The sequence below is a fragment of the Leuciscus leuciscus genome, assembly GCF_965113295.1.
Source record: "Leuciscus leuciscus genome assembly, chromosome: 21".
Classification (NCBI taxonomy): Eukaryota; Metazoa; Chordata; class Actinopteri; order Cypriniformes; family Leuciscidae; genus Leuciscus; species Leuciscus leuciscus.
The window spans coordinates 6399180-6426092 of NC_138745.1; the positions used below are offsets into that span (position 1 = coordinate 6399180).

At 37.3% G+C, this 26913-nt stretch overlaps 1 protein-coding gene and 1 long non-coding RNA gene across 2 annotated transcripts; both read right to left on the minus strand.

The window, feature by feature from the left end:
- Window positions 1-22096, minus strand: brsk1a (BR serine/threonine kinase 1a). The gene is made up of 19 exons (XM_082151582.1): window positions 19755-22096; window positions 19577-19671; window positions 18872-18957; window positions 18622-18762; window positions 16915-17031; window positions 14821-14854; window positions 14651-14719; window positions 14330-14476; window positions 12785-12816; window positions 12392-12556; window positions 12216-12313; window positions 10088-10238; window positions 9938-9998; window positions 7738-8017; window positions 6660-6708; window positions 5957-6080; window positions 5315-5522; window positions 3939-4028; window positions 1-3863 (listed from the first exon to the last, which is right to left on the minus strand). Exons 1-19 carry the CDS (start codon window positions 19837-19839, stop codon window positions 3682-3684), a joined length of 2214 nt encoding a protein of 737 aa, XP_082007708.1. The 5' UTR covers window positions 19840-22096; the 3' UTR covers window positions 1-3681.
- Window positions 22097-22581: 485 nt separating this feature from the next.
- LOC309484997 lies at window positions 22582-26706 on the minus strand. Its single transcript, XR_014201009.1, has 3 exons — window positions 26548-26706; window positions 23380-23483; window positions 22582-23193 (listed from the first exon to the last, which is right to left on the minus strand). It is a non-coding gene; the product is annotated as an uncharacterized lncRNA (long non-coding RNA).
- Between the last annotated feature and the right edge of the window lie 207 nt (window positions 26707-26913).

The following is a 26913-nucleotide window of genomic DNA, read 5'->3' on the forward strand; positions in this document are numbered from 1 at the left end:
TATGTTGGTTATTTTTATTGATGCCTATCAAACTGATTACGTAGACCATCCTGTATCCATTATAATTCCCTCTCTCCCACACACACACACGCACGCACACACACATATGCACAATGCATTCCAACTGTACATCCATACACACACATTTACTTTCAAAGCAGATATACAAAGAACAACGTGGTCTGACATGCAGAGCACTCGCTCATATAACCATATGGTTAAACCTGTGTGCATTGTGAACAAACACTGTGCACAACCTTCCAGATGCAACACTATAACTCATTCACTCATAGTCAATGAGATGTCAACATATATGCACTGATATATTGTAAAATTCTGTTGAGGGGTTGGAAAGACATTGCACGCATACATACATAACCACAGAAATTGAAGAGTTAACGAAACCTGGCCAGATTTAACATGTTCCTAACTCATTTTGTCTTGTTGTTATTCCTGTAAAAGCTGGGGCCCCTAAAATCGTCACCACCTTTCGCCCCACTAGCGACGGCCTATATATGTATATTATAAATATACATTTAAATAATATTATAAACTATAGGTATATTATAAATATGATAAGATGGTACATACGTCACATGATATAATGAGCAGTTTAGTTCCAACTGATGTCCATATAATAAATAAATAAAAGTAAAAAATGGAAAAGATTAGTGAACTGACACACAGACAGACACACAAAACTCTGCGGAATCACATTTACAGGATTCATGACAGTTGTTGAGCAGAAAAGCCATTTATACAGAGAGAGTTTCATAGAGGTCCCTCTTTCAGATATATTATGCTGGATCAGTTGCATAACCGCTGCACGGAAGCACGATGACAAAGCAGTGCTGTACAAAGAGATCAATTTGATGTTTTATACTGTTTCATAATCATAATTAGAGACAAATTGATGTGAATGTACATATTTCGTGAGATGGTGCGAGCAAGGTCCGTGGCCTAGACAATGGCTTATTTTGTTTCGGATACCATTCATTATTCATTTTCCTCTTGGTACAGCATATCTTCCACATCAGATAATGTCCAGAGGAAGTCTTCCGTTTGCTGTCATTACGGTAATACTGTGCAAAGGAGATTCAAATTCAGGTCCTTTCAGCAATTCTGTTTTCTTCTTAAAGCTGAAGTGTGAATTTTAGAGGGAAATTAAAAAAATTATTTTGCATGAAAAAACAAAAACAAACTATTGACTATTGAGTCAACCAACAGTGTGAATTTGGGGTGGGGGGTTCCGGAAATCTGTTTGAAAATATTTTTGCAATTCCGTTCGGTGATGATAGTGACACAGAAATTACACTTTTTTTTTTCTTTTTTTTACACAGTATTTTTTCATTTTTACAACCAATAATTTATAGTTTTAAATTCAAAATGTGTATGTTTGCTTTTTTTGTTTTTCTTCACAAAGTGACCTTTGCCATACACTCTTAAAAATAAAGGGTCTTAATCAGCATCTATGGTTCCATAAAGAACCTTTAACATCCAAACCTTTCCATTGCACAAAAGGTTCTTTACAGTGGAAAATATTTTTTCACATCATTAAAATGTTCTTTACACTGAGAAAAAAAAAAGGTTCTTTTAAAGTGCCCCTATAATGCCATTTTAAAAGTTCCTAATTTTGTTTAGGAGGTCTTCTACAATACGTGTACATGCATCCAATGTCAGAAAACACTTTTTCTCATAATATACATTGCACATCACCTCATTTCTCAAAGAGTCTGAAAATGGTTAGTTTGAAGATTCAGTCTCTCTAAACCCCTCCTTTCCGAGAGATACTCTGCTCTGATTGGTCAGACGGCCCAGTCTGTTGCGATTGGTCGACAGCTTACAGCGCGTGTCAGAAACGAAACTCCCATTACCATATCTGAATTTCAGCATCAGATCTGCCTGAGAGCTTGATACACAGTGATACGAATAGTAATGATGGTGTCGGTTTTTCCGGATCAATTATAGCGCGAGTCCTTGTCCTTTTGTAGTATATGCAATGTGGATTCGCCACACTGAAAACAGGAACTTCTCGACATGTCGACAACATGAACAGAACTCTTCCAGTCTCAGCAACGACAGGGTTTGAGAGAGGGTCAAAGTAGACGTTGTTCGAGGGCAGCCAATGAAGACCATAGGCTGGCATTATGCAAATTTGTTATATTGTTACGTTGGTTTGTAATAGGAAGTGAGACTGGAATTACTGGAAACTCATTTCAGCAGTTCAGAATCGAATTTTTAGGGATAGAATAAGAATTAGAATAACTTTATTCTAGCTAAATTTTATTTGTCGTGCGAATAATGGATTCGAGTGTGGCGAATCCACTCAGGACTGTATTACACACTGCATAAAAGATCATATTTGAAAAAGCATTATGGGGCACTTTAAAAACGGTTCATCGAAAGGTTCTTTAGGAAACCAAAAATGTCTTTTGGAATCATTATTATATTCTCCCAAAATATGTATTTTTAATACCCCAAACATTCCAACACAGATATGTACACCTAATGGCCACTCTTTTTCAATCCTCAGAGTAATATACAAACAAATTATTTTCGATAAATCAAAATTCATAAGTAAAATAGTCAACGACATTCACTTGGTTGGCTTCAACCAAAAGTCTTGCAGCAACAGAGAATTGGGATGAAAATCCTTTTTCGTATTTTGGAGAGATTCCCGTTCCCTTTGGCATTTAAAAGGGAAACGTTACATCTGAACTCTTGTTGGAGACAACAGTCATGGGAATCGTCCATTGGTCAGACGCTCTCGCATTTTTGAGCTGACAAAAGGGTGAATCGAGGCCAGATTTCGATGCGTAAACGCACGCAGAATTGCTTTACAATCACATTCAGTCATTAGGGGTGACGCTTGCTGTGAGACGTGATGTTATTTAGCATGCAGCATTTCTGTGGAGAGTGAAAATGAAGTCTATAGATAATGACGAAGGGCTGGTGAGCAACGGTACTATTTACGGTCATAAAATCATCATGAGTCTGTCCGCTCATAGAGGTAATCATGTTTTAAAAGATTCAGCGTGTGCAGCTTTGTTAAACTGAATCTTTTGTAGCTTATTGATTTTTATTGCATATGACTGAGCAGACTCTTGGTGCTGAAAGCTTTTGGATCTGGATCTCTAAATATATTTTTTTTGTTAAAAACATGATTTGGAGGATAAAAATTCAGACTAATTGGACTAAGATCTCTGTTGCTATAATTACTCGATTGCTGAAACAGATAGCAGGACTGTAAGGAACAGATGGTGTGCTACCCACAACCGGAACCTTTCACGAACGTCATTATAAACTCTTAAGACTCAAGTTTTGCACATTACATCCAAATCACATGAGAGAAAATACAGCAGAAATCAAAGCATTGTCCAGGATGACCAATTAAATCATTTTCAGAGGTGTTCCTCGGATCTCAGAAGTTTATGTTGTGTTGTTGTTGTTCAGTGGAGATGATTCTTTGCTTCATTGCATCCCGTGTTCTTGCACAAAGAGGCCGTTTACTGTTTGTGTATCAGTATTTGGTTTCATTAGGCTTTCAAAAAGCTCCTTTAAAAACAATTTTACCATCATGCTGTTCTGAAGTGAGAAGGGGAAAAGGAAAGTTTGAGTAGTTTTGTCTCGTATCATGGCTAATATCTTGATGGGTTGCTGATTATTCACAATATTTCTCGTTTAGGGCTGTGATTGTGTTCCACTGGAGGAAAGTAGGCGGGTTCTTTCTTTTCCCGAACCCCTGCGCTGGAGTAAAACCCCGCTCTCGCCGCGCTCCACCCATTCACACCGATCGCCTCCGCCCTCGGACCGCCGGGAGTTTTGTCTGGTTGGGGTTCTAGGAGGGCGACCGTTCTTCTCATCTGGCATAAGGCAAAAAAAGGCTACGGAGGAGTGGAAACAGGCTGGGATAATTCATGATATGTGTTCGTTCTTACCTGAAAGAGTTTGCGTCATGGACTGATCATGAGCACCGAGCAACTGGGCTTGAATCGTTTCCACAACTCTTCTAAATCTGCGACTTGGACCTACAAATATGAATTCACACACATCATATAATGTCAGTGGTGTGTAGTGGACCTCTGAAATGAGAGGCTCGCCTTTATGGGTTTGAGTGTTGTTTATTCTAATGGAAATGTTATAAATGAATGGAAATAATGAAAACGATTTCCATGTTAAAGGCACCTTTTTTTTTTTTTTACACTTGTAACACTTCTTTATATTATAATTTACATAATCATACTTATTAAAATCAAAGTCTCATGAACATTAATTTTTTTGTTGTTGAAAATATGTAAAATACTGCGTACTATAAAAAATGTAATGCTTTGAAATAGACCAAGTTTAATGATTTCCTTGTTAAAGGCTGATGGAAAATCTTTTTATCTTACCATTGCTATAACATTTATTTCAATCATCACAACTTGCAAAAGATTTTTAGCATGGTAATGGATATGACAATGTTAATATATTTGGTCTTGGTGGAATAGGCTGCTGCTGATATTTCTGTTTTTGTAGGTTATTGCTGCTGTGAGCATGACATGTTGCAGATCTATACAGGTGGAGCTGGGGAAGGTGGAGGGAACTGTGAAAGCGCGCTGTAAACTGCTATAGTGACGCTCACCGGCTGTTTAAATGTTGAGCAGCAAACGCATTGGCTGCAGATGAACCAATCAGCTTGAGTTTCAACCAGTGTTTCATGACAGAACTTGGTATATAATAATTTAGATAATCATACTATTTATTAAAATCCAAGTCTCATGAACATTTTTAAATATTTAAATTAATAAATATATAAATTAATAAAATATATATATATATTTTTTATATATATTTAAAATACTGCTCAGTGCTCACTAAACAAATAAAAATTATTTTAATGGAAATTATATGATTTCCATTCCCATTTCCATAACATTGATACAATGATTTATATAATCATACTTTTTATTAAAATCAAAGCCTTTTTTTTTATTATTATTTAGGATATTGAACACTGCTTAAGAAAACTGCTACAATGATATACTGTAAAAAAAATAATACAAAAAAAAAAAATCAATTAAAATTAAATTTAACAGTAACTAGCATATTAATATTTGCTTAATTTTTTTTATACTGGCTGCAAAACAGATGCAACCTCCTTCAGAAACTTTATCCGCTGGTGTCGCTGCTGGACGTTGTAAAATTGAGTGATTTCAACACTATTTGACCTCATGTTTTGTTTCTGTACTACAAATGAAGTGCTCTGATACTTTACTGGCAGTGAGCAAATAAATCATTACAATTAATAATTTATAAAAAAAGCAGTTCTTACCTGATATGAGGCTAAAAGTTACACTATATATTCCAAAATCCTTCTGTCCATCCCTCTCTCTCTCCCGCTCCTGCTCTCTTTCCCCCTCAGAGAAGGAGATGTCTACCTGGAATTTGACAGGCTTCTGGAAGACAGACGGACCTCCAGAAGTCTTGTATTCTGCTCGGAAACTCGTCTGAGAGATTACGCTGTGACTGAGGGAGGGAATCTGAAGACAAACGCAAGAGAGAAAGAAAAGAACTGATGCGTTTAGGTGTGTACATCATCACTGTTTATCAATCAATCAATCAGCTTATTAGAATGATTTCTGAAGGATCATGTGACACTGAAGACTGGAGTAATGATGCTGAAAAATCAGCTTTTGCATCACAGGAATAAATTACATTTTTAAATATATTACAATAGAAAAGAGTTAGTTTAAATTGTAATAATATTTCAGAATAATTCAGTTTTATTGTATTTTTGATCAAATAAATGCAGCCTTGATGAGCATAAGAGAGTAAAAAAAACAAAAAAACACCAGTCTTTTGAACAGTAGTGTGTATGTGATTAATTTAGATGAATCTGATTCATGTCATGTAATACAATTTATTAAAATGTTTAATCCATCGACAAAAAGCTGCACAAATCAGGTAGACTCACAGAGAGGAAGGCATGGACGATATCAGCTTTAATGGAACTAAGAGGTTTGTCTCTGATGACCACAAAAATCTGCTCTTCTTTCTCCAAACTGATGAAATTCCCAAACCAGGACCTTTTAGCCAGCCTGCCGGAACACAAGCACAGACAGACGGACACATGGAAAAGCTGTAAAACTCGTCAAAATAATGCAGCACACTGAAGAATTATAAACTATAGATTACTATTGTCAATATATTTCTCTCAATAGCACATACAAGTCACCGTGACGTCTATTCAAAATGTGAGTGTTGACATCTGGAACATTTCATGTTTAGAATCTGGAGGATGTCACTAAAATATTTCCTGTCGAATGTTAGACTGTTAGACATTGAGCTTTTGCAATATTTCTTATTTAGAATGTGTGGGAATTGAATTTTATAAAGATGCTCAACAGCTTTAATGAAACTGTTTCTTTTTCATATGCAAAGTGGGTGTTACCTAAAGGAACAGTAGCAAAAACAGTTAATAGCTCAATTATTCCTGTTTTTGGAGGACAAAAAACTTTTCCTAAAATTATTAAGTGGACCTCAGACAATAAATTAATGTTTACATAAAATGTACAATATACAGTAAACCCTTTAAAACAGAATGCAACTCTATCCAGATGATTCTTTGACAGACTTCTTGGCATCACACATGTGCTGGGATGGGAAATGTTTCTTACTCTGGGCTGGATTCTGGTGTTAAACTGGACATGTCCTCTGTGGTTGGCACTATTGGAAAGGTAAGAGTAGGAATAAGAATGAAACATAGACCGAATACAACCTGACATTAACTAAATTTGATTATTTGACAGTTTTATATTTCAAGGGTTTTCAAACTGAGATCCAGGCACCACCAGAGGGACGCAAGCAGTGTTATTTTAGTATCATTGATATACTATTATATTATAGTTTTTGTTAATATTTTGAATCAGATTTTATTTTTATATTTACTTTTTTTCACTTTAATTGTTTTTGTTAAAGTTTCAGTCATTTTGTTTTTTACATTTGTGTTTTTGTCATTTTTATTAGTATTATTATTGTTAATTTAATTTATTTAATTTTAGTAGTTAAACTTAAAGTAAAAGAAAATAAGAAATGTTGAAAAATAATTAGCTAAAAAATAAAAAAAAAGTTTTTCTTAGTGCTCTCAAATCAATTAATCGTGATTAATCGCATCTAACATTAAACATTTGTAAAAATATATATGTGTGTGTGTGTATACTTTGCATATATTATATATTTACAAACTTGTATGTTTTGCGATCAATCGCGACAATTTTCTTTTTACATTTAATTGTTATTGCACTTAATGTTTATTTGATTTAAAGTAATGAAAATTATGTTAGTTAATGATATTAACTCTGGCTGCAAGGGAGTCTGCAGAAAAGTTCAGAGAAAATGAAATACATTTGGGTAAGTAAGTAAGTAAGTAAATAAATAAAAAAATATTATTTAACTTTCAGAAATAATTATTTTTTTATTTAAGGTCAGAAATAATGAGATTAATCAATTATTTTATTATTTATTTTATTATTAACTTAATTTTTCTTTAAGTTTATACATCTAAAAGTACTCTAATAATAGGAAGAAAAAAGATACAGTGTCAGCTTAACAAAAGGTAAATATATTCCAGATATAATATTTTTTTATTTATCACCAGAAATGGGTCTTTAGGGGTCCATGGCACCAAAAAGTTTGAAAACCCCAACTCTACTTGATTAAATACTTCAAAACGTAAAGATAGCGGCCTGCACCCACCCTGCAGCTTGCGCCGGTGGAACCGCGGCGACCCCAACAGGTTGTTCTTCAGTGAGTTGAGGCGTGTCCTCCAGTGGGCGGAGCTACTGGCTGCCATGCCACCGCCTCCCCCTGGACTAGAGGGTGGGGTCAAGGAGAGTGAGCCCACGCCCACATTTCCTCCCTCGGCTCGGGAGGAAGAAGAGGAAGAGGAGGAGGAGGGTGGGGTAGCGGTGGGGGGGTGGGGGTGATGCACGGGGGTACCCAGGGGGGTTGGCAGGGGAGAGCCCTGAGGGGTGACCTGAGACATGGGATACAAGCTTTTAGTCACCGACTTCAGCACCGCAGATGGAGAAGGAAAGAAGAGGAAACGGGGAATGGGTGACAAGAGGGGAGAAGGGGAGGGAGAGCGGGAAGTGGAGGCGGGAAGGGGGAGGGACTTCATGGACTGAAGTTGGGGGCGTTCAGGTGCATTTTTAGATGGAAGCGTCTGCGTTTTGGGTTCATGCGATCGATTGGGACGAGTGACGGTGCTGCCGCTTCCCGCTTTGGTGGCGGCAACTACCTCTGGCTCGCTGAAGGTAAAGACAGGGCTCTGATGGGATGAGGAGGAGAAGAATCGGGTGGAGGAGTGAAGGCCGTGGCAGATGGAGAGAGAAACAGGAGTGAAAATGAGCAATGGCAGGTGATACGGATTAGTGCACAGTGATGGTGTATGGGGACGTGTGTGTGTGTGTGTGTGTGTGTGTGTGTGTGTCTAAGACTGATGTGCATGTTCATATTAACTCGGTTCAGAAAATGTGAATGATAAATATTCAACTTGTGTCATAAAGATATAAGAAGCCCTTTTGGAAAAATGACAAACAAAATACTAACTCAAGGCATAGTTCATCCAAAAATTAAAGAAAGTGAATGTATAAATCTAAACTTTAAAATAAAGTCCCATTAGTTGTTTAATGCATTGACTAACAACGAGCAACACTTTTTATTAATCTTTGTTAACATTAGTTAATAAGAATACAACTGTTCATTGTTAAAGGGATATTTCACCGCTGGAAAGATGAATGTGTATTTAAATTGGGTCATTTATGTAACAGAAATGTGAAATTATTTTAGAAGTTGGTGCCTTCTAGACTGAGAAAAGCCAGAAAATGTATTTTTGGCTCATGTGGATGAAAGACAACTCCCAGAATGCACTTCCTTCGTTGCCGTACGAGGCCTTGCGGCCTACCGGTTACAGAGGGCAGTATCCGAAGAAATGATACACCTAGGCTACTAGTCGACTCGAAACTGAAAAGACGGTGTTTTATGGTGAGATCCCCCTATGGGTGGGTTGAAGACATGCGGGACGAGCTCCTTCTACTGGCTGGAGTCTCTCGCCTCTGGACAGAAAAGCCTCAGGTTTTTTTCCAGACACACAATACAGAAATCTCTGGTCTCAGGGGGACATGAGGGAGGGAAGCACGGCCATGCGAAAATACTACCGGGTTTCTACTGATACAAAGCTTAATGCTAATCGGTGAAGTATCCCTTTAATGTTAGCTCAGATCCATTAAATAATATTAATAGATAGCTCTTTTGATTGTAATGAGATTACTGAGTGGGATTGTAATAAATATATGTAATACATATTACTATTGCAATACAACTGCACTGTAAAATAACAAAATAATATTTCATAAAAAGTACCTTAATTATTTTACTTTACACTGCAGAGGTAAAATTACAATACTTATGTCTTGATATCTTCACTTGCAAGTGTTGAACACTCAGGCTTTTATTTTGGCAAAAAATCTGTCCAAAAAAATATCAGAGATTATGCGATTGAGAAAAAGCATAACCGGCACATGTTGCATTCCCAAATGCATGTAGAGTTTGCTGCATTTATTGAGAATCGAGCCGCTCTGAGATGCTTAAAACACTGTATCATAACCTGCTAGAATGTAAGAATACAGTGCTGTGCTTTGCTCTTAAACACACAGCGCAACAAACTGTATAATTATACTAGAAGTGAGAGTGTCTGCAGAAAATGAGTATCGAAACCATTGCAAATATTTCAGTATCAGTATGTATCGGGAAAATAATATTTTTGTCAACACTGCTGCTGAGTAACTCTGTTTGTATTCATAATAACAATATAAGGGTGACTAAATTATGATAGAATTGTCATGTTTGGTGAGCAATCCCTTTAATAGAAAAAGGTTGGCAAACAGGCACTTACCCTGGGACTACTCAGAGGACTAGAAGAAAGGCCAGTTGATGCTCCACTAACAGATCGAGATCTGTGGTCAAGAGTCAATAGAGTTAAATCAATATTTACAAAGTTCCATATGTGCATTAAAGCATGTATATGAGTGTAGTGTGTGTGTACCTTTGGCTGTGCGTGGAGGTGTCCAGCGCTCTGCGTGGGGGTGTTGGAGAGCCCTGCTCCGTCACACTCAGCACCTCCAGACTCTTCCGTTCGGGCCGGCAGCGGCCGTGACGGGTTAGCATGGGTGAGTCTACACGCTTCCGCGGAGGGTCTATATAGAAAGACAAAACGTTCGCAGTTTGTCTGTAGCTCAAACAGCAGAGTATGGCGCTAGCAACGCCAAGGCTGTGCTTTCGATTACCAGGAAAACTGATAAAATGTATACCATGAATGCAATGCACTGTAATTTCCGGAAAAGGCGCACCGGATCCAATTGCATTGTTGAAAGCAAAAAAAAAAAACATAAGTCACATTTTATCATTACATTCAGAAATATTGTAAAATACTTGTAAATGAAACGAAACGTTTACAAACATTATAAACACTGTAAACGTTTTTCGTTCCACTCACTCCACAAAAAAATCCTTCAAATGTATACAGAACAAGAATGAAAAATTTACATATTAAATAAAGATAAATTGAGCTCTTTAACTTTTTATGTTTGGCTGACTGCATTTTAGTTTGATGATGTATAGGCTGCTCTTTCCGTTCTTGATGTTAATTGCATTATTTAAAGCGCCCCTCTTATGCTTTTTCGAATATTAGCTTTCATGCAGTGTGTAATGTAGTTGTTTGTGAATGTAAAATGTCTGTAAAGTTTTAAAGATAAAAGTGCATGAAAAAGAAAGTTATTGGGCCCTATCATACACCCGGTGCAATGCAGCGCCGAGCATGACGCAAGTGTTTTTTGCTAGTAACAGCCTGACGCAGTTATCATTTTCAGGTCCTGTGCCACGTTGTTTAAATAGCAAATGCATTTGCGCCCATTTATGCACCCATGGGCTGCTGGTCTGAAAACGAGGTGTGTTCAGGCGCATTGTTGGCGCGTTGCTAGTTTGAGGCAACTGAAATATACTGCGCCATTGACCAACAAAAGCCTGGTCTAAAGTCAATGGCGCAGTATATGTTTTTAATTTAAAGAGCACGTTAGTAATGTGCGCCTAGACGGGTCCACAACACTCTGCTTATTACACACACAGGGACGCGCAGCAACACACAAACATGCCAAATATTAAAAATAAAAGGATTACAACGTAAAAGATTAATATTGTGTACATATATGGTGGAATCCGGCTTGTCCCATAGAAGGTCTGCTCACACGCTTTAACCTCACGTACGAGCAGATCCGTTTGCTCTCTGGAGACACGTCCAGTTTTTCCGTTTGCAAATTCGCCATGGCACGAGGGCAACTGGCTTTTAAAGGGAATGGGAGATGAGAATCTGGTTGGTTTATTTCACGTTACGTCGAAAACACACCCATTACTCATTAAGAGAATAGGGACAACCCTTTTAGACCATGTGCCGCGCGCGCCGACCATTTTTCCATCGTTAAACTAGCAAAAGTGGATTCCGACACGCCCAAACTGCACTTGCGCTGTGTGCTTTAGACTGTGCGCTTAGATCGTTAAAATAGGGCCCTCTGTCTCTTAAAGGAAAGAATAGATTCTGAACTCCACTCTTACTTCCTGTTACAAACCTATGTGACAAAGTAAAAAAATCCAGCCTATGGTCTTCATTGGCTGTCCGTGAACAACGTCTACTTTGACCCTCAAACACTGTAGTTGTAGCTGAGACTGGAAGGTTTGGTTTGTGTTGTCTACATGTCGAGAAGACGCTGTTTTCAGCGCTGCGAATCCACTTTTTTCCCCCTGCTTTTTGAGAAATAAGGTGATGTGGAATGTATATTATGAGTTTTGTTTTTTACCTTTGATGCATGTAAATCCCATGTAGGAGACCTCCAAAACAAAATTAGGAACCTTTAAAGTAGCATAATAGGGGCACCTTAAGTCGCTTCGGAAAATAAGTCGCAGCAGATTTCAGATGTATTCCGGAAAATACAGTAATTTGCTTTGGATAAAGCATCAGCCAAATGTATAAATGTAAATGGCCACATGGTTTCACATGAGTACCTGTAACTTGATGCTGACCATTAGTTAAACTGTCATAAATATATGATTCTATAAACTGCACTTTATTTAACCCTTCGTTTAACTGTGTAAATGAACAATCCAGGGGAAAAGACACAAACCGATTTCATTTCTTGGAGGAAGATCCTCATCCTCATAGCTGGGATAGCGCTCTTTACGGTCTAACAGGAGATAATAGATCATCTTCTCTTGGTTATCTCTGAGGAAAGGATAAATAATAAAAATGTTAAACATTTAGCAGTTTTCTGGTGAAAATGTGCATGGTACTTGCACTCACTCTTCACACTGCAGGTCTTGGGCCAGTTTAACCCGGTCCCTGAAACAGCCCAGAGAATACATGCTGTCCAGCACATCCGGGTCCAGCTCTGTCAGAGACATGATCCGGCCCATACACACACGCCTCGGGGGCGGCTGCTCCGGACACGGCTCATTGCGTCCAGCTCTTGATCACACACACACAAACAAACACACAGACCAACGTGAGCTGCCTGCACAAATCATCTGCGATTTTGCCAGTTGTGAAAGACACAGGCTGAAATCATTTTAATAGAAATAGAGATCTATTCATAAAATACAGCCATAAACACACAAATAATATGCTTTCGCTACATCTAACCTACAGTGATAGTAAGAATATAAATAATCAATAATATAAATAATCAATACTTACTGATACCAGGCATGAGTCTGGATGGCTTCTAGCTGCAGGGGGAGGACAACAGATGGTGTAAATAGTGTAATCTGCTGACAGGCAGATGGCGCTATAACTCGAGTAGTGTTGTCTTAAACCGAGACCAAGTCAAGACCAGTGTGTGTTGACACCAAAACAACAAAGCTCATCTTTGCACTGCAGAGGTGTCTAAATTGGTACAATTACAACTGCATAAATAACTGGATTGAACATTTGTATAAAATAAATATCACATTTGCAATCTTACTCATATTTGTGAAAACAGCTATCTTGCTAATAATATTTATTGCTTAATATTATTAAATGTTATATATTGTTGTCTTGATCGGCCTTGAGATAAAATCCACAGTCCTCTTATGCCAGACTGTTTCGATTTCGGCAATCCTATAAAATCATTGTACGACATGGATCTAATAAATATGGTTACGACATGTACGTAGACTGTACGATGATGACACTTATTAAATCGTAGGCTATGACGCAAGTTAGCATAGAAGAATAAAACGTCATCAGCATGTGCCAGTGGTAAACAAATAGAGCAAGAATCATCGCACTTTGCAATTGTGGTTTTTATGTGCGCTGAAAAAAATGGAGGAAGTGAAAGAGGAGAATATAGACACGGTCATGGCTAGGGAAAAGCAAATGGAGCTTGAGGTAAGTAGAGTGCCATGTCGCGTTGATCAATATGCCATTTCATGGTGCACTTTTATTGGCTAGTCAGTAGATGTAGGTCGTAGCAGCAAACACACTATGAGATGATCATGATTCATGATGTCTGGCTATCTTTGGCCGCAAGACAGTGACAACGACGATGTAGGAGCAACAACCACAGAAATCGCCACGATTGGTCATCATCGTACAATGTGTACCGGGTTAGTCTGAGACAGAGACAAGACTGAGTACAGTACAAACAGGTAAAGACTCGAGACCGAGACAAAACCAGGACCTTCTTAAGTCTCGAGTACTACAACACTACATGATGTTTTATTAACAATTATAATAGTCTGTCAATGGTACACCTTCAGACAGAATGATGATTTAAAACATCCATGTTACTTTTTTGGATCTATGGACCTACCCTGATAACAATTATAATATTGTTAATAAGTTCGGGAGGAGCACGTTCAGATAATTGAACCTATTTAAACACCTCTGTGGAGCACATTCAGATAATCAAAGCTAATTAAACACTAGGGAAGCACATTCAGATAATCAACCCAATCAACGAGTTAAGAGATATATATACAGCAGACTTACCTCCGTTTGTTGACAGTTTAACAGCATCCCTCCACCACCCTATCTCCTCACTTCTAGTCCTAACTACTCTTACAACAACCAGAGGGAGTACTCTGGGTTCGGACAAAAAATGTTTTGCCCGGAGCCCTCCCCCTCCCCGGACAGCACGCCAAATATGCATAATCTTTACTCTGTTTAATTTGATGAAAGTGTGAACTCGTGAAATTGAAGTAAACAGCCAAGTGTATCAACAAGTATGCTTATTCAGAGTCCACAGTACGCCCTCACCGTGAATCTTTTTTCAGGGTCGACCTCTATCATGCCCCGCAGCAGAGCCTGGCAGTCGGGGGGGATGAAATGGGGCATGTGGAACACTCCACTCTTCACCTTCTCCAGCAGCTGCCGCAGGTTATCGTGGTCGAAGGGCAGAGCGCCCTGTGGACGGCAGACAGGAACACCCACATACATAAACACAGATGGTAGTGACATGCAAGGAGTGTTGCATTTATTTGCTTAACAACCTTTGAGCTAAAAATGAGTAATAGGTGATAAGTGAGGAAAATGCCCTCTGAGAAGCTCTCCTTAAAACTGAAGCGATTTCCTCCTCACCACTAGCAGAGCGAAGAGAATGACTCCACAGCTCCATACATCAGCCCGTCGACCATCATATTTCTCACCCTACAGTTGAAGCCAAAGAGGGTAGTAAGGTCAATGGTACACCTTCAGACAGAATGATGATTTAAAACATCTATGTTACTTTTTTGGATCTATGGACCTACCCTGATAACTTCTGGACATGCATAATGAGGAGATCTGCAAATAGTTTGGGAAAACAGAGTATGGAAGGGTGTGAGAAGGTATAGTTTTAAAAAAATATATTTTCATTTACAAAAAAACAAAAACTCTGCAGCATTTATTTATGGAATTGAAATATAGTTAAGGAGTAAGGCATAGGAATGGTGACTTGATAAAATGCTGCTTCTTCTTCTTCTGAGTCCAAGGACCAGATTTAATAAATAGGGAAAATTAGCGTGAGAGCGCAATTCCAAAAACAGGAGTGGAAAGTTCTGCACGTGATCTACTGATGATGTGCAAATTGAAGAACATATACGCAGCCGAATCATTTCCATAATGACCAACGCAATCTACGAAGAGCAGCGCAAATTAGCATCCGGCGGTTTTTGGGTGGTAAATAATGGTGCAAATACCAGTAAATTGACAAGCACAAACCTTAGTAAATCACTGTGCATGATTCATTTAAATACTCTACTCCCATAAATTTTGTGTCTGATAAGGAAACTCCTACAAATGCATATGCAATAAGGTCAGCCGTAAAAATAACCCTATTCATGCCTTGTCAGCGCTAATACTTCACTGCGTGTCTTTAGTAAATCCTGACAGTAGTTCTTTAATGACAAATTAGGGTTTGCGCTGACGCACGCTGTTAGTAAATCTGGCCCAAAATTTCTAAAATTAATGCAGCCTAGATCCAGGGTTGCCAAGTTCACGGTTTTCACAGGTTGATTTCCCCCCTCCCCCGCGGTTTAAAGGTTTGACATATTGCATAAATTGTATTTGACTGAAATGCTTGTATTGGATTATATTCAGCCAATGTTAAAACTGTACTAAGTGTTAAGTTTTGTTAAGGAGGGCCTCTGGTAGGGAGACTTTTTGAGCTGTGTTTATGATCACGAAGTATAACAATGGCAACATTTTGAGTTTTGATTTGTGATATAGTCTATCGCAACCCTGCCTTTCAAGCTACGACCGCCAAACTCTGCACAGACTTTCAGGCTGTTCTGACTTAGTGTGATTAAACATGCTAGAAACACGCAAGCAATGTGTTAAATCTACTAATTTAACACAACAGGCTAATCTAAGCAACAGGCTAGCGAGGTGTTAAAAATGTTAGCAACATGTTAAAACACTGTAGCATCATGCTATTTATGAGCTAAAACATTCTAGCAACATGCTACAAAAGTGCTAGCTTCATGTTAAAGCATGAACACATTATTTTAGTAGATTCTAAAAACCAGCTAAAACATACTAGAAACATGCTAACAACTTCTAGAAACACGATAAAGATGCCAGCAACATGCTAAATTACGTTAGCCAAATGTGCTTAAACATGTTAATAATAACTAGTAGCATGCTATGTTAATGCTTTACATATTAGAAATCATGCTATCAATGCCTAGCTAGCTAACTGGCTGTTTTTCTTACAGTATCTATTTAAACATCAAACTTTAAAAAATATTTACAACTTTTAAACAAGCCTTTGTCAAGCCAACTTCAGAGTTTGTCCTGAAGAAATCTAACCTACTTCTTTAGTTGCTAGATTGGGCTATATAAAATTACTTTATATTAGATTATTGAACAAATTCATTTATCAAGTTCTATCCTACTGCAAAAAAATGCCTAAGCTAAATGAACAAGTGTTTTTACAGTAACCCTATTCAAGGTGCATTCAGTAGCCTAGTTCTTTGGCAATCATTATAATGTTTTACGTGTACTTTAAGTACCGCTACCACAATGTGTTAGACAATGTACTGCCATCTTTCGATGTGGATCAACATGATCATATTTTGTCTTTTTGTAGTATATTTTGATATACACGTGAGTTTTAGAGGGTGGTTTTACTGCACTTTTAAAAAATGTAAATGTATGACTGTCATTGCATTAGATAACAAAACATTAAACCAAATGGCATTTGCTAACAATTATTGTTTGAATTTTGATTGTGTACTTTAACAAAGCTGGAAAGCTCCATGCAATTTTCACAGAAATATCCATGTCATAAACCATATACTATTGCAATGTGCAATAAAGCAAGCAATAGTATTACAAACCACACGCACATACAAAATACTCACCCACAGCTTGTCTCTAGCAGACTGTCTCCCACCTGTAGTGAGGCCATGCCAAAGTCTGCGATCCTGATATTGTTCCTCTCATCCAGCAGAAGGTTTTCTGGCTTTAGGTCTCTATGACTACAAGAGCACAGAGGACAAGCGGTTCTGAACACGTCACACACCAACAACCCTCCACAGAAAAAATACTTTGAAATAAATACAGCTCAGGGTACAAAATATTCCAAAACATTAATACTTCACTCATCCTTGTCTTTATAGAGGCATACACCTGTATCTGCTCAACTTCGAGACTAGAGCTACAACCACCACATATGGAAATGAGTGACTATAAACTCCTCACTTATTGCTCATGTTGAAAACAAATTGTCGATATACAATACATTATCAAACCACTCCACTATTTGAATGAGATTATATTTCTTATATGTTCTTTATATTTTTATATGTTTCACTTTATAGTGCCCCAATTATGCTATTTTAAAGGTTCCTAATGTTGTTTTGGAGTATCCTACAATAGGTTTACATGCATCCAATGTCAGAAAACACTTTGTCTCATATTATATATTGCACATCACCTCATTTCTCAAAGAGTCTGAAAACGGTTTGTTCAAAGATTCAGTCTCTCTAAACCCCTTCTTTCCGAGAGCCTACTCTGCTCTGATTGGTCAGACAACCCAGTCTGTTGTAATTGGTCGACAGCTTACAGCGCGTCAGAAATGAAACAGCCATTACCATATCTGAATTTCAGTTCTGGAGGCTTCCTCTGCACTTGATACACAGTGATACGAAAAGTAATGATGGTGTCGGTTTTTCCACATCGATTATAGCGCGAGTCTTTGTCCTTTTGAAATGTATGCAAAGCGGATTCGCCGCATTGAAAACCGGAACTTCTCGACATGTCGACAACATGAACCGAACTCTTTTGAGGGTCAAAATAAGAGGGTGTTTGAGGGTCAAAATAAAGGCTGTTCGCAGGCAGCCAATGAAGGCATAGGCTGGCATTATACAAATTTGTTAAATTGTTACGTAGGTTTGTAACAGGAAGTGAGACTGGAATTACTGACGACTCGTTACGGCATTTGAGAATCGATTCTTTCTTTTCGGAGACAATAGCTTTATTTGTCATGCAATTTGATCTTTAAAACGTTGCAGACATTTTACATTCACAAACAGCTACACTGCATGAAAGGTATATTCGAAAAAGCATAATGGGGCACTTTCATTTTAGTTTTTATTAATTTGCATTTAGCATTATAATAACCTAAAAGTATATTTATTTTATTAAATATTGAAGGAGCAGCATAATTTATGACAAAGGAAATGAAAAAGAAGGTTTTGGTTCAAAACAGCTTGGGGCAAAAGGCCATATGCAAATACTTTTGTCACCATATTCAAATACAATTGAAAACCTATTCAAAATAACCACCAGTAAATGGTGTATATTCCTGTATTATTTTTGCTTTTAATACAGCATGATTTTGGAAATGTGAGTAAACAAACAAATCTCATTTGTGATGCAGTCAATGTGGGACCATTTTGCACATATCTTCAACAAAACGGAAAAATATGCTCATGATTTTCATGAGCTAACAAAATATTAGGAGAAAAAAAAATGAAATGGCTTCACCCCAGGGCACTGTTGTATTTTATTTATCGTTATTATTTATATTATTTGTGTATGTGTGAGTATGCACATTTGTGTCTTACCATATGGAGTGACTATGACAGAAGTCCAAAGCAGATATGATTTGTCTGAAGAACTTTCGTGCCTCTTTAGGGGTCAGTCTGCCCTTCTTCACCAAATAGTCAAACAGCTCTCCACCAGAAACATGCTCCAATACCAAATACCTGCATGAATATGGAGGAAATGTTTTAAGAAGGGACAAATGACAAGCAGAAAGAACAATGTGTTCTGAGTGAAGCCTATAAGAATTCATGTGAAAGGGTTCTAACTCACAGGTATTTGTTATTCTCATAAACATCATGGAGTTTCAACACGTGTGGATGTTCGATCAGTTTTAATATAGCAATTTCTCTCTCCACCTGGTTGAATGAAAAAAAAAAACTTTATAAATAGCAAATTCTGAAGCACAATAAAGTAGCTTTTCATTAGCAAGAACATACCAAAAAGTGCCAGGGTGTTCTTGTGTTTTGATACATGTTCCATGGTAATACTATGTTTTTTTGGCCTTGGAAAGGCATGTTAATACCATAGTACGTGACGTACATGCATAATTATAATTAACCAAAACTAAAACCATAAAAAAAACTTTTTTACTTGAAATGTAACTTGAAATAAAATCATCATTAATTGAAATAACTTTACATTTTAAAACAGATAATAAAATGGCAAAAACAACTAAAACTTGAACTAAAATAAAAATAAATTCGCCAAATGTTAAAATGAAAAACTAATTCTAATTATTAATAAAAACTATAATAGTATCTCAATGATACTAAAATACCACTGGAATATGATAAACATGCAGTATACCATAGTATCTGATACTATCACTGCACCATGGTAAAACATAATACTTTTAACAGGTAGAATATTATTATTTAAATTGAATATGAATTTAAATTGAAATGAATTATATTAGTGACGTGTGACACTACGAAAACTACAGCAATAAAAAGTACAATATTACTGTTTCCTTACCTTCATCAACACAGATTCTGAGAGCTTTTCTCGGTTGACTATTTTGATGGCTACTTTTTGACTAGTGATGCAGTGAATCCCAAGCTTCACCAGACCTATTGACATTCACCAGACAATTCATCAGCGATGACTGCTTTGAAAACAGTAGAAATTACAGATGAAAACGACGTCTCCTTACCTGTCTGGCCCTTCCCGAGAGTCTTTTCGAGTCGATACGGCCCCACATACTGAGCTGTCTGGGTCACTGACAGTTCCTTAGACATAGTGGCGGCCTGGCTCCTGTTAAACTTGCTACTGCATGCAATATTATCACAGCGTACTGTTTCTGAGCTGAGTTTTTCTACAATAGTCTTGCAGGGGTCTGCAACAACCCGGAAATATATCCATGCTGAGCTTGGGATTCCCTAAAATCTGTCTCGGCAACAGTCACACGGGCCTGTTAATTATTCTGAAATCTTTCAGGCTTGTACTGTGAGTCATGTATGTAGCAGAGTGGAAAGATACAGATGGCAATGTAAAGATAGAGTTAGGTCCATAAAAGCAGCCTAATTCATAGCTTTGCCAATCAAAGTCACCCTTCTCAGACTTTTAATTCATAGCGCATGCCATGACAGAGAGCCAGGTGCAGTATTGATGAGCTGCTGTTAGTATAGACTTATGATCAGTGTTTCTAGATGTATCTACCAGCTGGCCATCACCTCACAACAAACACCATTTAGAAAGTCCTCCTTACCAGTGTATACTGTATATAGGCTACAATATAAGTGGACTCAAGCCTTCAGGACACTTATGCTAGGCCTGAATCACAGGTAAAGGAACCAGAATCTTACCATTTACTGTTAGACAAACAGGTAAATATAATCCCGATTCATATCTAGCAACATATCCCAAAACTCAAGTCCGATCGTGTGTCACTGTAAGGAGATCCAGGTTGCGCTGCTTGCTCTCGCATCACTGTAGCGGATCTACCCGATCTGTTTCATCTGTGCTGCTGATGTTGAGCTCAGACCGCAGCATCCTCATCCTCATCCTTCTCTTCTCCGCCGGTCCCGCGCACGCTCGCGCCCGCTGGCCACTTTTGGGGAAGGGGTTTGATGTATTTGATGCAAATGTATACGTTGCGCACTGATCGCGAATATCTTGTGGGTCTTGACGGTATTTGCGTTGTAAAGCGTTATTTTCTCCGTTCTGGTTCCTCGCATCAGCATCCGGGTCCCACACCCTCCTCCTCCTCCTCATCATCATCAACCCTCCCTCTCAACACACTCACCCCACTGCACCTCTCGCTACAGATCTGGATATTACAGAAAAAAATGTACCACAGCGGTACAGTCATGGTATCAAATACTCTTTTAAAGTAAAAGGTTATTTGGATTTTGAAAATAGCCTATTCTATAAAAAAATTTAAACAAATATTTTAAGAACTGTTAACAGATAGGCGTTGGGGAACCAAAAATGGCATCACTGCGAAAATCCGCTCTTGGAACCTTTATTCTTTATTTTTAAGAGTGTAGGCTTCAATGATAGGCTATTTTATACGTTGGTGCACTCAATGATTTACATAGGCCTATTCTTTTTCTCTATTGTTTTTAGCATACGCTTTTATCCAAAGCGCGCGACTTACAAAAGAGGAGATAAGCAATCAAGTCAACAAAAGGGCAACACTATGTAAGTGCTGTGACAAGGTTAGTTTAACAACAAACAAACAAAAGTTATCAAATAGCCAATATAGAGCTCCAAAGAACGCGGGTGGTATCGCAGCTAACAGGGAATGTTCTCGGGACTTTGGCTCACGTTCTGTCAAGGTTCTCTCTCAAATGTTATTAAAAAAACATTCTTTAAGTGACGTTAATAGAATGTTAGTTCAAAGTTGTCTGGTCTGTAAAGGTTCGCCCAAAAGTGAAAATTCTGTCATTAATTAGCCTACTCACCCTCATGTCGTTCCAAACCCGTAAAACCTTCGTTCATTTCCGGAACACAAATTAAGATATTGTAGCTGAAATCCGAGAGCTTTCTGACTGTAACGTTAACCACTTTCAAGGTCCAGAAAGGTAGTAAAGACATCGTTAAAATAGTCCATGTGACTTCAGTGGTTTAATCTTAATATTATGAAGTAACGATAATTCTTTTTTGCGCAAAAAAAACCTTAACAACTTTATTCAAAAATTTCTACTCTTCCATGTGAGTCTCTGACGCTGTTCACGTGAGCACCACGGTGATGCTGACAGGAAGGGTTAGTGCCAATACTCTGAAGATGAACAAAGGTCTTACAGGTTTTAAAGGGTGTGAGGGTGAATAATTAATGACAGAATTTAAATTTTTGGATGAATAATCCCTTTAACATTCTCAAAATGTTAGCACAAAAACGTTAGCTATTTACACCTAATTATTTTCTGAAACGTTTTAGTTGAACGTTTGACAAATACTTTACTAGCCTACTTGTATCAGAACGTTTAGAAAACTTTTTAAAAGTAATGTTCCCATAGCGTTTGCAAAATGATAATGAAAATAGAACAAAATAGAAAACAAAACGGAAAAAGAACGTTCCCTAAAGCATACCCCTCCCAAAAAAAAAAGCTTTTTTAAAATATTTAAAAAACGTGAAGTTTGGAACGTTCAGAGAACATTCAGAAATAATGCTTTCATAACTTAATGAGGACGTTACCAAAACGTTCTTAGAACAAGTTTTTGTTCTTAGAACATGTCCAAAAATATGGTATAGGTCATAGAAATATATATATATATATTTTTTTTTTTAAATGAATACTTTTTTTGTTTTTAAAAAGGTTTTGAAATGTACCGTTTCTATAAGTGTATACATCTTCTGGTCAATATTCAAGATAAAAATAACAAATCAGGCAATATCAAAGCAATATTTAATATACTTCACCTGTTAAGAGTTAAACAAGGTCACACAGGCTCTGTTGAGTTTATTATTTTTATTTTACGTCATTGTGCTCATATATTCTGTCACAACCATGATGCGTCAATCCAGTTATACAAATTGCATTTTTTTTTTTTTTTACGTAGGTCCTAGCCAGCAGTATACCATAAAAACTACATGGCAACAGCATGATTATTATGTGATGAGAAATATGAAATTTGTTTTGTCAGCACCTTTAGAATTTCTTCAATAGATGGTGCTGACAGTCAGTTGCACTTATGCCGAATGAGCAGCACTGCAGTGAACTTGGCATGAGTTATCAAGTAAGCAGACCACTGCAGTTCAAGGTAAATCAATCACTGGATACAGTTAATTATTATGAAGACATTTAGTGTCAGTTATTTGATCACTGCTATATACCTCTGAGTGTGTGAGAGTAATGGCAAAATAAATAAACAATTATAGTAATTTATTCAAAATCAGATGAAATGCATTGTGCTTTTTCACAGTGTACATTTGAACAAAAAAAAAAAAAAAAAAACTGGGTACTTCTTTCTTTCACAGTTACAAATAACATGGACGACATGAGGGACACCGAGAGGACTTCTCAGGATCAAAATATACAGTTCCATTGCTTTCCAGGACTTGCACCCCTTTCACTGCCCTTAAAATGGTTCAGTCCAGTACAATGTGAGGGAATGCAAGGACACTGGAGGACCCAGAAAGGAAGGACCTTAGTTAAAAATAGCAGAAGAAAATCAGAATGGACAAATCAATGCATTCATCCAGACTGAAGACATTATCATTTCACGATACTATTGTAATGAAATACTCTATGTGATACGAATAAAATGATCAGGTACTGCAAATAAATTTCAAAGAGTATAAAAGTTAAACTAAAACATAATAAAATACTTGCATGTAAAATCATGTCCCCCTCACGAGGCGGCCGTGGCCCCCTTCACACAGGCCTCAAAGGCTTCCAGCAGCTCTTTACAGCCCTCTGCTCCTTTCCCCTGAACACTGCAAATGTATATAGTGTGGTTAATATGGTCATGCACCGCTCCTTCATCACATAAGAGTCTTCAGAGTTCTGCTTTTTTAAGATATGGATTGTTGGTTTAAACTTTAAAGCACCCCTAATATGCTTTTTTCGCATATTAGCTTTCATGCAGTGTGTAATATAGCTGTTTGTGAATGTAAAATGACTGCAATGTTTTAAAGATCAAAGTGCATGACAAATAAAGTTATTTTCTCCTAAAAGAAACAATCGATTCTCAACGAGTCGTCAGCAATTCCAGTCTCACTTCCTGTTACAAACCTACGTAACAATGTTACAAATTTGCATAATGCCAGCCTATGGTCTTCATTGGCTGCCTGTGAACAACGTCTATTTTGACCCGCTCTCAAACACTGTAGTTGTAGCTGAGACTGGAAGAGTTTGTTTTGTGTTGTCAAGAAGACGCTATTTTAAGCACTCCCAATCCACTTTGCTTGCACTTCAAAAGGACTTGCGCTGAAATTGATAAGGAAAAAACCGACACCATCATTCCTGTTCATATCACTGTGTATCCAGAGCTGAGGAGCTGACATTCAGATGGCTGTTAGCTGTCGACCAATCACAACAGACTGGGCCGTCTGACCAATCAGAGCAGAGTAGACTCGTGGAAAGGAGGGGTTTAAAAAGATTGAATCTTTGAACAAACTGTTTTCAGACTCTCTGACAAACTAGGTGATGTGCATGAGAACATTAATGTTTTTTGACATTGGATGCATGTAAACCTATTGTAGGAGACTCCAAAACAACATTAGGAACCTTTAAAATAGCATATGGGGCACTACATTTTTTTGGAAAACTGACAAGTCCTGCAGTGTGACATGCTGAAAGCCAACTAAAAGTTAACACTTAACACTTAACTTATGTTGAATTACATCTTTCACATTTATTCAGAATTAATTATAAAGCCAACATGACTTCATCAGAGAAGAGATTTTGCTGCAAGAGGGAGGGAGGTTATTTTGATTAAAGATTACAAGACACATGAATAAAAAAAAAATATGATGTGCACGGATGAACCATTCATAATAAATGCAATATTTCATAAAAAACAAGAATTGTCTATTTTGATTCCATGGTGACTTTATAAACACATTTTTAGTGGCACATAAAATCTAAAATGTATACTTTCATAGATTCATATCATGATGTCATTTGAAAAGTCTAATGGACATGTTATGCATCAGCTACCCTAGATTTATATGTGCTAAAATCGAATAAATAAAAAAAGATGAGAAATCATTCTTACACACTAGCCGGGTTCTGCACGTGACAGCACCCTTTACCCTCATAAATAACGCAGACATTGCAATACAGGAGATGTAAGGCGAGCTGTGAGCACTCCCTCGCCGCTCCATGAGTGAGTCTATTTAAAACCACATCAGAGATATACATTACTTAAAGTTCATGCTAAATTTGGCATCAAACGGAGACAGCATTTCGCTCTGAAAGTTTTTGCATTCAAATATAAGACATATTTATATTTTGGCCTGCATGTGTTTATGCATATAGCCAGGCCTATCTGACTTAACTTTCATCCTGCAGAAACCCTTGAACGGTGCCGTGTGGCCATTTTTACAGGACAATTTTACATTTTGGTTTTTTAGATTATAATTTTTTTTATCGGAATGGTACGAAACTTGGTAAAGTTTTTTCCACTTGCTATGTGAACACACACACACACACACACAAAATATCCTGGACATGATTCAAAAAGGTTAATGGTACTGAAAAAAAATACCTCAAGGCTACTATTTGCGGCTAAAAATGGCCCCATTGGAAACGACTGGGAAGCAAATTTCATCTAATGGAAACGTTTGGTACTGCGCCCAAACAAAATCTTACTGAAAGCTCATTTTTTGAGATACCAACCTCAAATTTGGAACACAGCTTGTTTAGATGTATGGCTTTTATTTAGTAAAACATGTTTTGAAAAATATATATTTCATTTAGAAATTTAAAATCGTACTTTTATGTATTTTTCACAATAATAAACTTAAACGTGTATAACTTTTTAAAACTTTAAAAAGTGACCAAACTTAAGTCTGTGCTCCAAAGCAATCAAGATTTACCAGAGTTCATTTTCAGTTCTATGCTCAAAAAGTGATTAAAAGGTAATAAATGGATCATAACTTTTCTACAAATATCATTTAGTACCACAAAAGCCTCTAAAAATACAAAATATGAAATAAAAAAACATTAACTTCATTTAAATAAAATCTGTAATTTTGACCGCCATCTGAGCAGGACCAGATGGTTAATTGTATTCTTTTTGTATCTCTAATACTGGATTTGCACTGAATGATTATTTAATGATTTTGATACATAATGCAATACTCTGTTTCTTACAAATGCTATATTTTATGTGTAAGTGGCCAAAACAGAAGTGATGCACTACAAATGATGAGTGCTCTTGACTAAATCAGTTAAGAGATAGTCATGAAGTAGATTGTGAATGGAACAACTTGTGCAACTCACCGTAAAGTTCACAATATTGTGCCATTGTGTGAGTGCATTGACCTCTGACCTTTTGACCTAGAAATAGAGCACTTTGCTTTGTTAACAATTACAGATGGAGGTTAATCATTTGTGCGTGAATGCGTACGATGCGGGCAAAATGACATGAGCTTTATTCAGAACCTACTGTAAAATGCATTTCCTAAACTCTGTTGACATCAAATGTACTAAGTGTTGCAGCCACATGCTTTAACTTAGCAACATGATGGCTAACATGGGTAATTTTCCACCTCCATCATCACTTCCAAACCCTGCTCCCCCCAGCGCATGTGCTCAATCTTCTCTCCTGTCATTCTGTATCCAACACGTCTCATTCACAAACCACTACAGATAACCTATATACACAAAGAGGTTTTGTGATGCATGATAAAAACTTATGTTACAAACAAACACACTCATGCTGAGCTATAAAGCATGTAGCAGGCTCATCAAAAGAGCACCAGATACAGATTCCCAATTCAATTTTGCTCTAATGTATTTGGTTTTGATATATCCTTACTGAAATATACTCACCATTTGTCCAGCTCATCTTTGGTAACCTTGCACTGAGCAGGAACTTCTTCTGGCATTTTTCTTTGTTTGTGTGACAAAAGTCAGAGAGCTGAGGAAAACCTTTAAGAACGTACAGGGTGAACAACCCATATATATAGGATTACTTCCCAGACTGTGGGTGGGAAGGAAGAAGAGAGGGAGGAGAAACAGGCTGCAAAAAGTGTCAGAGAGGGCTGAGATATGGTAAAGGTGACCTAGGCAAAATTAACCTCAAAGGAATGAGCTTACTGGGTTAGAGAGCAAGTTTGAAAAAACTATTTAAACTATTTAAAAGAGTCATATTATTTTTTATGTGTAAGTGTAACCTTTTTTTCATATAAACTGGCT